The 12394-nt window shown below is 35.2% G+C and overlaps 1 protein-coding gene across 1 annotated transcript in view; it reads left to right on the top strand.

Moving 5' to 3' along the window:
• The window catches only part of COL24A1 (collagen type XXIV alpha 1 chain), a 355028-nt gene that overhangs the window by 300588 nt on the left and 42046 nt on the right, over positions 1–12394 (top strand). Inside the window, 4 exon segments of the mRNA XM_044914336.1 lie at positions 8147–8254; positions 9873–9980; positions 10075–10128; positions 10798–10860. Of these exon segments, the coding sequence (XP_044770271.1) occupies positions 8147–8254; positions 9873–9980; positions 10075–10128; positions 10798–10860 (333 nt within the window).

Below are 12394 nucleotides of genomic sequence, written 5' to 3'. Positions count from 1 at the left end.
CTTTAAAAAAGAAGAAGAAACTCAAAAAACATTTGAAGAATGAATGGTCTTTGCATAATAACTGTGACTTTGGAGTCCTGAATAAAATTAAGATGTGTCAGCTACTTAACATCTTAAGCATCATCTATAACAGGAATGTAATAATACCTACTTCATATGGTTTGTATGTGAAGTGTTTAGCAGACTACATGCCCTTATTGCTATTATCATCTTCCCGTAATAATAGATATCCATGGTTAAGCTAACATTCATTCATTCAACATATTTGTTCAGTGCTTAATATGAGCCAGGAGTTAGAGAATATAGCACTGAGCAAGATAGACAAAGAACTGCCTCCATGAAACATACATGGAACAGCAAGAAATGTCTGACATTTGACCATTTTTAAAAAATATTTTGTTTATATATTTGTCGGAGAGAGAGAGACAGAGCACAAGCAGGGAGAGCGGCAGGCAGAGGGAGAAGCAGGCTCCCCACTGAGCAAGGAGCCTGATGCGGAACTCGATCCCAGGACCCTGGGATCATGACCTGAGCTGAAGGCAGACACCTAACCAACTGAGCCACCCAGGCATACTGACATTTGACCATTTTTGACCTAAAAAAAAGAAAAAGAATTCATTATATAATATGAATCAGCCCAGTAATTGGTTAGTAGTCCATATATAAAGAAATCAGTTAATTCCAAATTGTGCTAAGTGCTATGAAAGAAATAAATAGTGTTTTGAGATAGAGCATGTGGGAGATAGATTATAGATGGAGTAGACAGTGGAGGCCTCATGGAGGAGGTCATACTTGGGTATAGTTATCTATATCTCCCTTGAGAAGGTAAGACTGAGCTAGGCATATAAAGAATGAGGAACAAAACATACTATGTAAAGGAACCAAAATGGGAAAACCTGCAGTTAGGAAAGAATTGGCATGTTCACAGGATTATCAGAGGATCAAATAAGAGTATGGATATAGATTTGTTATTTTTGAAATAAAAGATGGACGTTTATTTCTTCATAGTAGTGTGAGCCTAGACATGTCTAAGAGCCAAAGTATAAATGAAATACCCTCTTCCAGTCCCTGTTAGTCCTGGATTATAGATTAAGACCTGAGTAAAGGAGATTTTATAAGATACATTAATTTTGCCTGATATTAGAGTGACATTTGCACTGTCCATTTTGCAAGACTGGTAAACCATCAGTAGTTCTAATGGAAATGTAGAAATAATTTCGGTGAGGTAATACAATGTTGAAATGCCTGTATTCATTAAGGCTGAACAAGAGTTAGTTTTGTATACTCTTGAGAATAGACCTAAGTCAAGCAGACCTGACTTGTCTCCACTACTCTATGATTTGTCTCAACCCTGCTCCAAGTTCCATAAGCTTTAATATGTTTAGAGATTCAAAACTAAAGTTACCTCCTGACTTGAGTGCACAGCTCATTCATAAATCTTATTTCCAGCATTTGGCCACATTACTTATGACTGGCACTGAAGGAAAATGTTATGAATGCTACATTATTTTTATATAATATAGCCTTGCATATAATCACCTAATAATTACTATCCCACATTTTTTAAACAGCCAATTCTTTCCTAGGGGGGATATATTTAGTAAACCAAATAAAATGAGAAATCCTTCTTTAAACAGAAGTGTTTTTAGTTGCTTGGAATAAAGGAAGCAAAGCATTACTTTTATAACTCATTGGTTTGCTGGCTTAACAAAAAATGCAGTACTTACATTGCCTAATAATGCAAAAAAAATTCAGGGCATCATACATATTTTTTGTACTATAGAAAGTAAATTAATTTTAATTGCTATTTTCTCACACAGTAAATAACTATATAAACATAATGCTATGAGCACAGAGGATGCTTGGAAATAGGGAAAGGAAAAAACTTTCTAGTAATTTTCAAGGTGCTACTTTAAAGAAAAACAACTAATTTGAAGTTTAGTGTCATTTTAAATTTATCATTCTGCTGTTGAGAAATCAAAATTAACATCAAAAATATTTTTCTTTTCATTCAACATAGTTTTAAAGATGGTTTTCCTTTGTTAATCTACTTTAAAATGTGGATTTCTACTGTTGCCTGTATTTAACAAATTTTATTTCTTTGTTACTTATTCCTTATTGTATTTGTTTCAATTCTAATGAAATTAAGATAACTAAATTAAGGGGCCTAGGAAGTAACAGAGTGACATTCACTTTGTTATGTTCCACTATCATATACAAACTAGTCATCATTGTTCCAAAATCTTTCTCTTTCTGTCCTCTAAATGTATGCAGATAACTCCATTTTCCACCCCAGATCTTTCCATTCAGTTCCAGAAAAAAGGCAGTTTTATACATAAACATGTATATGCTTACATACCCTTCTTTCCTTTCCCCACAGGGAAGTCAAAGTGAAAGATAAGGAGGTCCCTCTTCTTTCCTTCACTGACAGATTAAATAAAATAATACAACCATATTACCACTGTAGTTTCTTTCTTTATCCTTCCTCCCTCCCTCCCTCTCTTCCTTCCTTCCTTTCTTTCTTTCTTTCTTGTCTTTCTTGTCTTTCTTTTTCTTTCTTTCTTTCTTTCCATTTCTTTCTTTCTCTCTTTCTCTCTTTCTCTCCTTCTCTCTCTCTCTTTACCATTATGGTTTCTGATACACAGAAGACAATAAAAAGTAACTCTTGTTGTGGCTAATATTGTTGATTACTGCCTGACCCAAGCAGTCACCAGTTTCAGTCCAGTCAAAACTGACACTTCCTGCAGAGTTGAAAACCAGCTTAAGGGTACAGACTTACAACTAGTAAATAAATAAGTTCTGGAGATCTAATGCACAACATAGTGATTATAGTCAACAATACCATATTGTAAATTTCAAAGTTGCTAGCAGACTAAATCTTAACTGTTCTCAGCACAAAAAAGAAATTATAAACATGTGATATAATAAAGGTATTAGTTAACACTACTGTAATAATTACATTGTAATACATAAACATAAAGTACCAAAACAACAATATGTAGGCTTTAAACTTACATAATATTTTATGTCAATTATATGTTAATTAAAAAAAAACTTACTCAACAGGGAATCTGACTCCTATCTGAAGATAATAGCAGTCTCTAGCCATGAGACATCATGTATTATTATCATACTATTAACTTTTTTTAAGACTCAGGTAAACTGGGGCGCCTGGGTGGCTCAGTTGGTTAAGCGACTGCCTTCAGCTCAGGTCATGATCCCAGGGTCCTGGGATCGAGTCCCGCATCGGGCTCCCTGCTCTGCGGGAAGCCTGCTTCTCCCTCTCCCACTCCCCCTGCTTGTGTTCCCTCTCTCGCTGTGTCTCTCTCTGTCAAATAAATAAATAAAATCTTTAAAAACAAAAGACTCAGGTAAACTATTTATTGGTTTCAGCATTTATGAATAAATTAAATATGATTTTATTTACTTTTAAAAATTTGCTCAGAATGACTTACTCTTTGCTGATGGGTTTTAAACAAATCATTTAGAAGACACGGGAAAGAATGCCTAGGCATTAGCATCTGTTTCTCTTGAAAGCAAAATTACTCACCCATCTTTGTGTTCATAATAAGAAATATTTGTTCTCTACTTGTATGAAACATTGTTTGGAACTTTGTCCAGAACACTCTGCTACTATCCTCAAATTTCTCTCTAAGAAACCAACATGAACAGTAAATGACTTGGAACATATTCATTGTGCTCTGTTAAATGTGTGATAGCACTGCAAGTAAAGTTTCTAGTTTTTAGTTAACCCTAAGGACTAGTCTTAGGGTCCTTTTATTCTCAGCTAAAAATACCTATTGACTTCAGGAGTGTTCAGCCGTATCTGAATGTCTATTGTCCATGAATCACCCAAAAGATACATTTTTTTTCCTGTTGGTGAATAAAGGTCTTAAAAAATTGCCTAAAATTACAAGTGAAGTGCTACTACATTAGAATTCCAGAATGTTGAGGTATACTAAAACTGTCTAGGGTAATCTGTCCTGTGGTATCCTCTCCTATGGCATCTGTTACCTCTGTAATACATTCAAGGAGAGGATGTTCACAGCCTTGCAAGACAATCCACCTTTTTTTTTTTAATCCTTACACTGAGGGTGGCGGGATGGGTTAGCCCGGTGATGGGTATTAAGGAGGGCATGTATTGCATGGAGCACTGGGTGTTATACAAAAACAATGAATCATGGAACACTACATCAAAAATTAATGATGTGTACCATATGGTGACTATCATAACATAATAAAAATAAAATTTAAAAAAAAATTTTAAAATTGAAAATTAAAAAAATTAAAAAAAAATCCTTACACTGATCTACTTTCCACCTAGTTTAACTCTGGAACTAATCTATATATTGACCTAGGTCTCTATGTTTCGTTTTGTTTTGTTTTGTTTTTTCCCTTGCTTACATACCCTTCCTTCTCTGCAAGCTGTTGGTTTCTTTAGGTTTCTTGCCTGTTTTTGTTTTTAGTGGGGAGGACACTGTTTATCAGAATTTTGTTTTTGAGACTTGCCTTTTCTGTAAAGTCATATTCCTATTAGAGACCTGGTCATTGGTATAACAGCTATGTCTTCATTGAACATTTTTGAAATTGTATATCCTAAAGTCTCAGATGACTATGACTGGATTTGCTCTCATTTGCATTGATGATTTCTAAAATGACACCATGTCATGAATCCAGGGTTTGTGTGGCAAGGGGAAAGAAATAGGATAGATTACATGAATCCAGGGTTCTCAAGTTCATGTCGCAAGGGGAAGGAAATAGAGATTAGTGCACTTATGTTAATGATGCAAGCAACATGGGGAGAACCATACCACCTGAATCTTAAATCCACAATGTGGATCGATCTCCCTCTCTCTCTCTCTCACTCTCTTTTCTCTGTACCCTGCCCTGTTTCCTCCCTCTTTTTCTGTCTCTCTCTTTCCCTCCCTCTTCTCACTCTCTCCCCTACTGTCCTTCTGTCTCTTTTTCCCCTCCCTTTTACCTTCCCCCAATGAGGATTTTGTCCTCATAATTGTTCCTTATGTATATTGAGAGCCACTAATACAGAGAAATAGTAAGAGATAAAATCACCTCTCCTATCACATTTGTAACTTTAAGGGCAATATCTTTATCTTTTTTTTTTTTTTTGAGAGAGAGAGAGAAAGCATATGGGGGGGGGGGGGGGGGGGGGGGGGGGGGTGGTAAGGGGAGAGGGAAAGAGAATCCCAAGCAGGCTCCATGCTCAGTGCAGAGCTGGAGCTCTAATGCAGGGCTCGATCTCACAACCCTGAGATCATGACCTGAGCCAAAATCAAGAGTCGGACTCTTAACTGACTGAGCCCCCCAGGGGCCCCAGCAGTATCTTTATCTTATGATCTTGTTCTACTCTACTTTCTCAGTAATTCCTTTTTTGATTAGCACCAAGGGGACCCTTCTAGTATTTGCTTTGTATCTCTCTTCTCATCTGGCAATTTTAAAAATATTTGTCTTTATTATAACTTATTTATATATTACATTTTATCTTTTTTACTTAATTTTAAGCTTCCTGAAAACAAAAACCATATTTTATTTATATTTGTATTCCTCATAGGGCTTCCCATGGTACCTTCCTTTCACATAAATGATATTCTATATCATAATCAAATATTTGCTGAATGCCTAGAAGAATGATTACACACCCCAGTTTAGTATCCCAGGAATCAACTCAGAAAGTAGCAGTCATCTTCTAAAATAGGGGTTGGCAAATGTTTTCTGTAAATATTAGTAACTATTTTAGGCTTTGCAGAGCAAGAGGCAAAATTAAGGGTATTATTTAAGAACTTATGTAACGAGAGAAAATATTTTTCACAAAATTTTTCTTTATGAAATTTAAAATACAATAATATAGTATAATTTTTTTGTAATACAAGTCTACTAATGAGAAAAAATAGAATGATTTGTGGGAGGAGAGGTAATATTTAGCTTATTACAGTTTCCTATTATCAAAATTTTCTTTTTATTTGTTAATGCTGACCTATAATGAAATTTTCCATGTTTTCCATATTTTATCTTTGAAAATTCTTTTCACACCGATAGGTACTGCCAAATTCATGAACATATGATTTTAATTGTGCATATTAATTACTTGGAAGGAATTTATAAAATGCTGTTTGATTCTTCTCTTGATTATTTGCCTTCTAGCATGTCGTTACATTGTATATTAGCATTTCTAGTTGAACTGTTAGGTGGGAACTCCTCAGCTGCACAGTTGAATGGATTTTGAGGTATAGAGATTTCTTCCCTCTAGTGCTAAAAAATGCTACTGAAAGAAGTTGAGCTCAGAAAATCTACCCACTGCAAATTTGTGTGGGAAATGAAGATCTCACTTACCATTTTAATTTTTGACACCACAGGAAATGTATAAAGTTGCTTGACGTTACTTGTGATTCAAACATTAATTGTCATCAAAATGACTTTACCATGGTGTACCTGGCTGGCTCAGTCAGTAGAGCATGTGACTCTTGATTTTGATGTTGTGAGTTCAAGCTCCATGTTGGGTATAGAGATTACTTTAAAAAAAAAATGACTTAAAAAAAAAAAAAGAAATTACTTGGGGCACCCAGGTGACTCAGTCAGTTAAGCGTTCAACTCTTGAATTTGGCTTAGGCCATGATCTCAGGGTTGTGAGATCAAGCTCTGTATTGGGCTCTGTGCTGGACATGGAGCCTGCTTAAGATTTTCGCTCTCCCTCTGCCTCTGCCCCTGCCCTCACCCTTAAAAAAAAAAAAGAAAAGAAAAAGAAATGACTACCAAAGTATATGTTTCACATGTAGATATTGTTTTGCCTTGTAATTTTAAGTTAAATTCATTGATAAACATTATAGAGTCTGCAGCAAAATCTAGTTTCTAAAGCCATTCATTATTAAATAATAGAGGTTGAGGGTGGTTCTTCCCGTTCAAAAACATTTCAATCTCATTCTCAAAATATATCAATAAAACTTTATCCCTGCTAAGCCATCAGATTGCTGTGTGATAGAGGAAATGAGGATATTCAGTTTCTATTTTCACAAAAAAATATCACAGAATAGATGAAGGTTGCAAGAGTCAATGGAATTCACTGTTGACGCTACTGGTTCAAAAACACATGCTAGATCTGAGTGTTTTCCTCAGTGTACCTGGTGGTGAATAATACAATGAATATCCATAGCTTTAAATACCTTACATTTTCACAAGTTTTGTAAATTTGTTCAATAAATCTTCTCCCTTTGCATTGCTATCAGTTTTATCACATTTGAGCAGATTCCACTTGAGGTTGTACTGATTTAGTGTTTTAAATTCTTTGAAAATATTCTCACCTATGGTCAGTCTACAAACTATTCACATAAGTTAGTTCTTCAGTCACTTCAGGACAGCATTGACTCCCCAAAGAAACAACTGAGTAGTATTGGTAGCATCTATTCTTCATCAAGAGGCAAGGAAAACCACTCAAAAACATTTGCCTTGTTTTTTAATTGGCTACTGATGCTGCTTCACTGTCTTTAACATTCCAGGCCATTGTTCTTGCCGCAAGGCTAATAATCTCAAGCAAGTTTACTTTGAGGACATGATTTAAGTCATATCAATAAGTGATTTTCCATGCTGAGCTAACAAATGAACCACTCAAACTTTTTAAAAAATTTCTTAGTCTTTTTTTAAATTGAAATCTATATAAGGGACATAAAATATTATATTAGTTTCAGATATACAGCATAATGATTCGATGTATGTGTATATTGAGAAATGATCACCACAATAGGTCTAGTTAATATCCATAGAATATTTTTCTTAAGGAAATATTAATCAGTTATAAGAGTTGTCATGCATACTCAGAATACAATACAGAATGTTAAAATACAACACACATACTTTACACCGAGGCTGTTTAAGTCAGAAGGTACTGACAGACTATACTGCCTCAGTATTTTCATTTTACATACCTCAGACCATTACATTAACTATAATTAGAGACTTTAGGTGAGTCAAAACATTACTTGAATATTTCACTTATTTGGGAAAGAAGCCCAGGATAACTCTCAAACCTGGGCCATGTGTCAACAGCAGCCTTTCAGAAGACCAACCCCTCCTACATATACTGAGCCTCTGGATGGATTTTTAGGAAATGCCCCAATTTTTATATCTTATTTCTTAGGGCACCAGAGGCAGCCCAGGAAGAACGGGACTGGCGGGGTCTCCAGGTCCTCGAGGAGCCAAGGGCTCATCAGGCCTTCCAGGAAGCCCAGGGGTTCCAGGCCCAAAGGTACTTTAACATTTTTTTCTGATAGATGAACAGCACTATTGACAAACATATTGTCCCTGAGTTCATTGGCTAGATCACAGGATGGTAAGATTAATAGCTTTTAGTAAATTTGACCAAAAATAAATACACATTAGGAGGAAAAGGAAAGTGTGTGGCCTGGACATACTCATCTCCTGTGATAGACACAGTGCATGTAATTTGCCAGAACAACTCATTAACTCAGTATTGGCAATGCTTTAAAAAATGCTCTTTGACTCGTTCTGTTTCTTCTTCCCTGTCATCCACCTTCTCCTAAAAAGAGAAATCTTATTTACTTCCAGATACATACTTTCTTAGAAACACTTCCTATTCCTCTGAATCTGAATCTAACCAACCAATTAATAAATCTGATAAGAGTAGAGCTTATTTCTTAGAGTCAAAGTGATCATAATTAAATCTTGGATTAACATTCATTGTATGGAGTAGTGTATATTCAATAAGGCTTTCTAAACAAAACCTGTTTTAGAATTATCTCAATGCAGAATTGACCCATACAACCCACACAACTTTAGTTCAGTATCTAAAGCAATTTCATAAAAGACAAGGATTAAGATGTTGGCACCCTCATCATTATCACCTCTTAATTTGATTTTCATAGTTCCACTTCTAAAGAATGCTCAGGTATTCTGACCCATATGGGTAAACTGGAAATGACTCATCCCTTTCCACTAAAATTCAATGTAGCTGAGCCAATGCTAAAACTAGGAAGTGAAATAAAATTCCTATCTCTCAAGTACGAGTTGGCAATAAAAAGGATCTATATTTGTCACATCCCAAAGCTGTATCTTTGTTTCCAGACAGTGAAGGATAATTTGCTAATCTTAAAGAATCTTTGATCAAAATCTACCAAGCATCATTTTTCATTAACCTATCTCTAAACTCCTGATTCTTATTTTTAGAGGTGGTGTGAAAGATACTGCAACTTTCATTTCAAAAATGAAATAAATTTAGAAAAGACTTAACTTTTACAAATAGAACAGTGGTGCTTAAGTATATCTTTAAAGTGGAATTTTAGGAGATGAAGGAAATATATGTGAAAGGGAACCTTGGGAAACAAGTAATGGAAATTTCTTAATGATAGGATTGAAAAGATAACCATGGCAAAAACCAGGGTTTACACTTCAGGATACCCTGCTCTGTTTCTGATATCAGCTGAATCATCTCTGTATGGTGAGGAAAACACAGCAAAATAATATCAATTCAAATAAAATACAAATTCCATTATATATAAACACCCCCTCACACATACCACCTCTCACCATTCTCTCTTTAGCCCCACTATCCTCCTCATAGTTTTTAGGTTCCCCCTTCCCTCTTCTTTCCACACTTAGGACCACAATCCCTGGAATTCTTTCTCCACTGTTACACTTATTGCTTATTATAATCAAATATTACTGTGTGAAAATATTGGCAGGGAGAATGACCATGCAGAATTTGATTTCCCCAGTGCCTTGTACTTATGCCTAAGGATGGACCTGTATTTGGGTTTCATTTAAAAGCCAATATGTTTGTAGATTCTAAAGTCAAGATCACCTTTCTTTCTTTCTTTCTTTCTTTTTTTTTTTTTTTTTGTCCATAGGGTGAACAAGGACTACCTGGTCAACCTGGCATTCAAGGTAAAAGAGGTCACCGAGGAGCACAAGGTGATCAAGGACCATGTGGAGAGCCTGGTCTGAAAGGGCAGCCTGTATGTGCCAACTCAGAAATTCACTAAGTATTATTATTCTACAGGCCAGGCCACCATTGCACAATAATGATTATCCTGTCTGTTCATACTGCAGGGAGAACATGGTGTTCAAGGTTTGACAGGTTTCCAAGGATTCCCAGGCCCCAGAGTATGTTTACACATTTTCTGCTATTCATCAGAAAGATGTCGAAATACCAATATTTAGTCTCTCACTTGAGCCTTTGTATTTCTTAATCTGCAAAATTTCCATTGGTACAGTTATATATTTGAATTTTGAATATTAAATTAAATATTAATTTTAAATTTTATGTAGCTATATATTTTCCTACCAATTTTATTGAATAACTCACCTTTGTCCCCTCATATTCCATTTTCCCAAACATTTTTTTAGTTTATTTTATTACGTTAATCATCATACATTACATCATTAGTTTTTGATGTAGTGTTCCACGATTCATTGTTTGCATATAACATTTTATTTTGAAAATTTTCAAACATACAGCAAAGGTGAGAGAATGAATGAAAACCCATATATCTATTACCTAGATTCTACCATAACTTTTTATTCTACCTGCTATCATGAATCTCTCTGTCCCTCTCTCCCTCTCTGGATTCATTTTGGTGTACTTCAAAGTAACTTGCATACTTCAGAACAATTCCTCCATAGTACTTCAGCATGTACATCATTAACTATCCGTTTACATTAACATTCCATTTTTTAAGAGCCGACTCAATAGATTGTTACAAGATTATTTCACTTATAAAATGTTCATATAGAATTAAAGATTTTGACTTTTTATTTTTATTATATTTTTAGGGTCCTGAGGGAGATGTTGGCATTGTTGGAATATCAGGTCCTAAAGGTCCTATTGGGCAGAGAGTAAGTATAAAGTCATTCTACTTGCTGGGAAATTGTGATTCTTTGCTTATTGTGGGAATTAGCATTAAGAACTCTAAAATTAATATACCCCAAATTAATAACTTAATAAAATGACTTTTAAGATAGAAACTCAGTAGATCCCATGCAAAGGTTCTCAGCCTTTTTCAGTTCATATATTAATTTGAGCAAAGGACAACATAGACCACCCATTTTCCCAGTTCTTACTTTAGAAAATATATATCAGAATTAATGTTGATACTGGATAATGTATTTATTAACTCACACTAGGAACAAAAACATAAAGCAGTTTCATGTTATAAGCATTAATACAACCAGAGACCACCCCCACACACCACTTGGAGGAGGCTTGCCACCAGAGTTCCTCACACCACTCTTTGAAAAATATTTCCCAGTAGCTATGTTTTCCCAGCTCAGAGGTATCTATCCCTAGAGAGTGATGAGGAACTGCTTAAAGAGTTGCAAAGACTGGTGTTTGAAGAACTCCAGTTAGCTGTTTAGTGCCTAGAATTGCAGACTGTAGCAAATAGAAATAGCGATAGGTAAGCCATCAGCAATTACTGGTTTTTGTTTGTTTGTTTTGCTTTTTGTTTTCTTTTTGTTTTCATTAGCCACAGTCTCCTAATTGATGAGATGATCTCTAAAACTGAAATAAAAAAAAAAGCTGTAAAACCAAAGAGTGGTTTGACTTTAGCGGTAGCACCCCCTTAACTAACAGCAGCTACTGGGGCAAGGGTGGAGACAGCAGAAAGAAGGAGACAGGTCCAGAAACAGGAGAAAGGAATCTTGAAGAACTTTACAGCTGAAAACCACTATCTTGTGCAAAATATTAAATGAAAAGTCGAATTTTTGAAATCCTACACCCCTTCTCCAACCCTTACAATAAATTATTTTCGGTAATACAGGGGTCAGTGTTGTCATGAGAAATATTTGTTTAAAGACCCGCCTCAACATTTCTTCAGGTGCAAATTTATTAGTTATTTTTATGATTTCCGAAGAACCATGGAAAGTTGGTGCTTTTATATAAGGCCCAATTCTTGATTATCCACAGGTGGGTTATATGTGGACAGTCTTCTCTATAATAAATATCACTTTTAAGTTCTTACATATGTTCAGTTCTCTATTAATTCAATACCTTCCTTCTAGTTTTACGAAGCTTTCTCAATTAACTAGTCCTTTCTGGATACTGTCAAAGAGAAGTTGGCTCCCTGCCTAGCATCTGTCCTAAGCAGAATCTTGCCAAGTGCTGGGTCTCTGTAGGTCAGAGTCTGAGCCTATATTGCTTTGCAGCTCCAGAACCTTTATCAGTTCACCAACAGTAAAGTTCTGGTAACTGCTCACAAATGCTAATTTATAATTGCAGATATCTCTTATTAAGTCATTATAAAGACAATGAAAAGTCACGATAGGTTAATATTCAGCAAAAAACTATTATTTACCAGTGTTCAGGTTGTGACCCTTATATCATTTAATCCCGATAAAAAGCCCATGTGAGATGATATTATCCCCATTTTTC

The sequence above is a fragment of the Neomonachus schauinslandi genome, chromosome 4 (genome assembly GCF_002201575.2).
Source record: "Neomonachus schauinslandi chromosome 4, ASM220157v2, whole genome shotgun sequence".
Lineage (NCBI taxonomy): Eukaryota > Metazoa > Chordata > Mammalia > Carnivora > Phocidae > Neomonachus > Neomonachus schauinslandi.
This window is presented reverse-complemented; position numbering and strand designations above follow the sequence as displayed.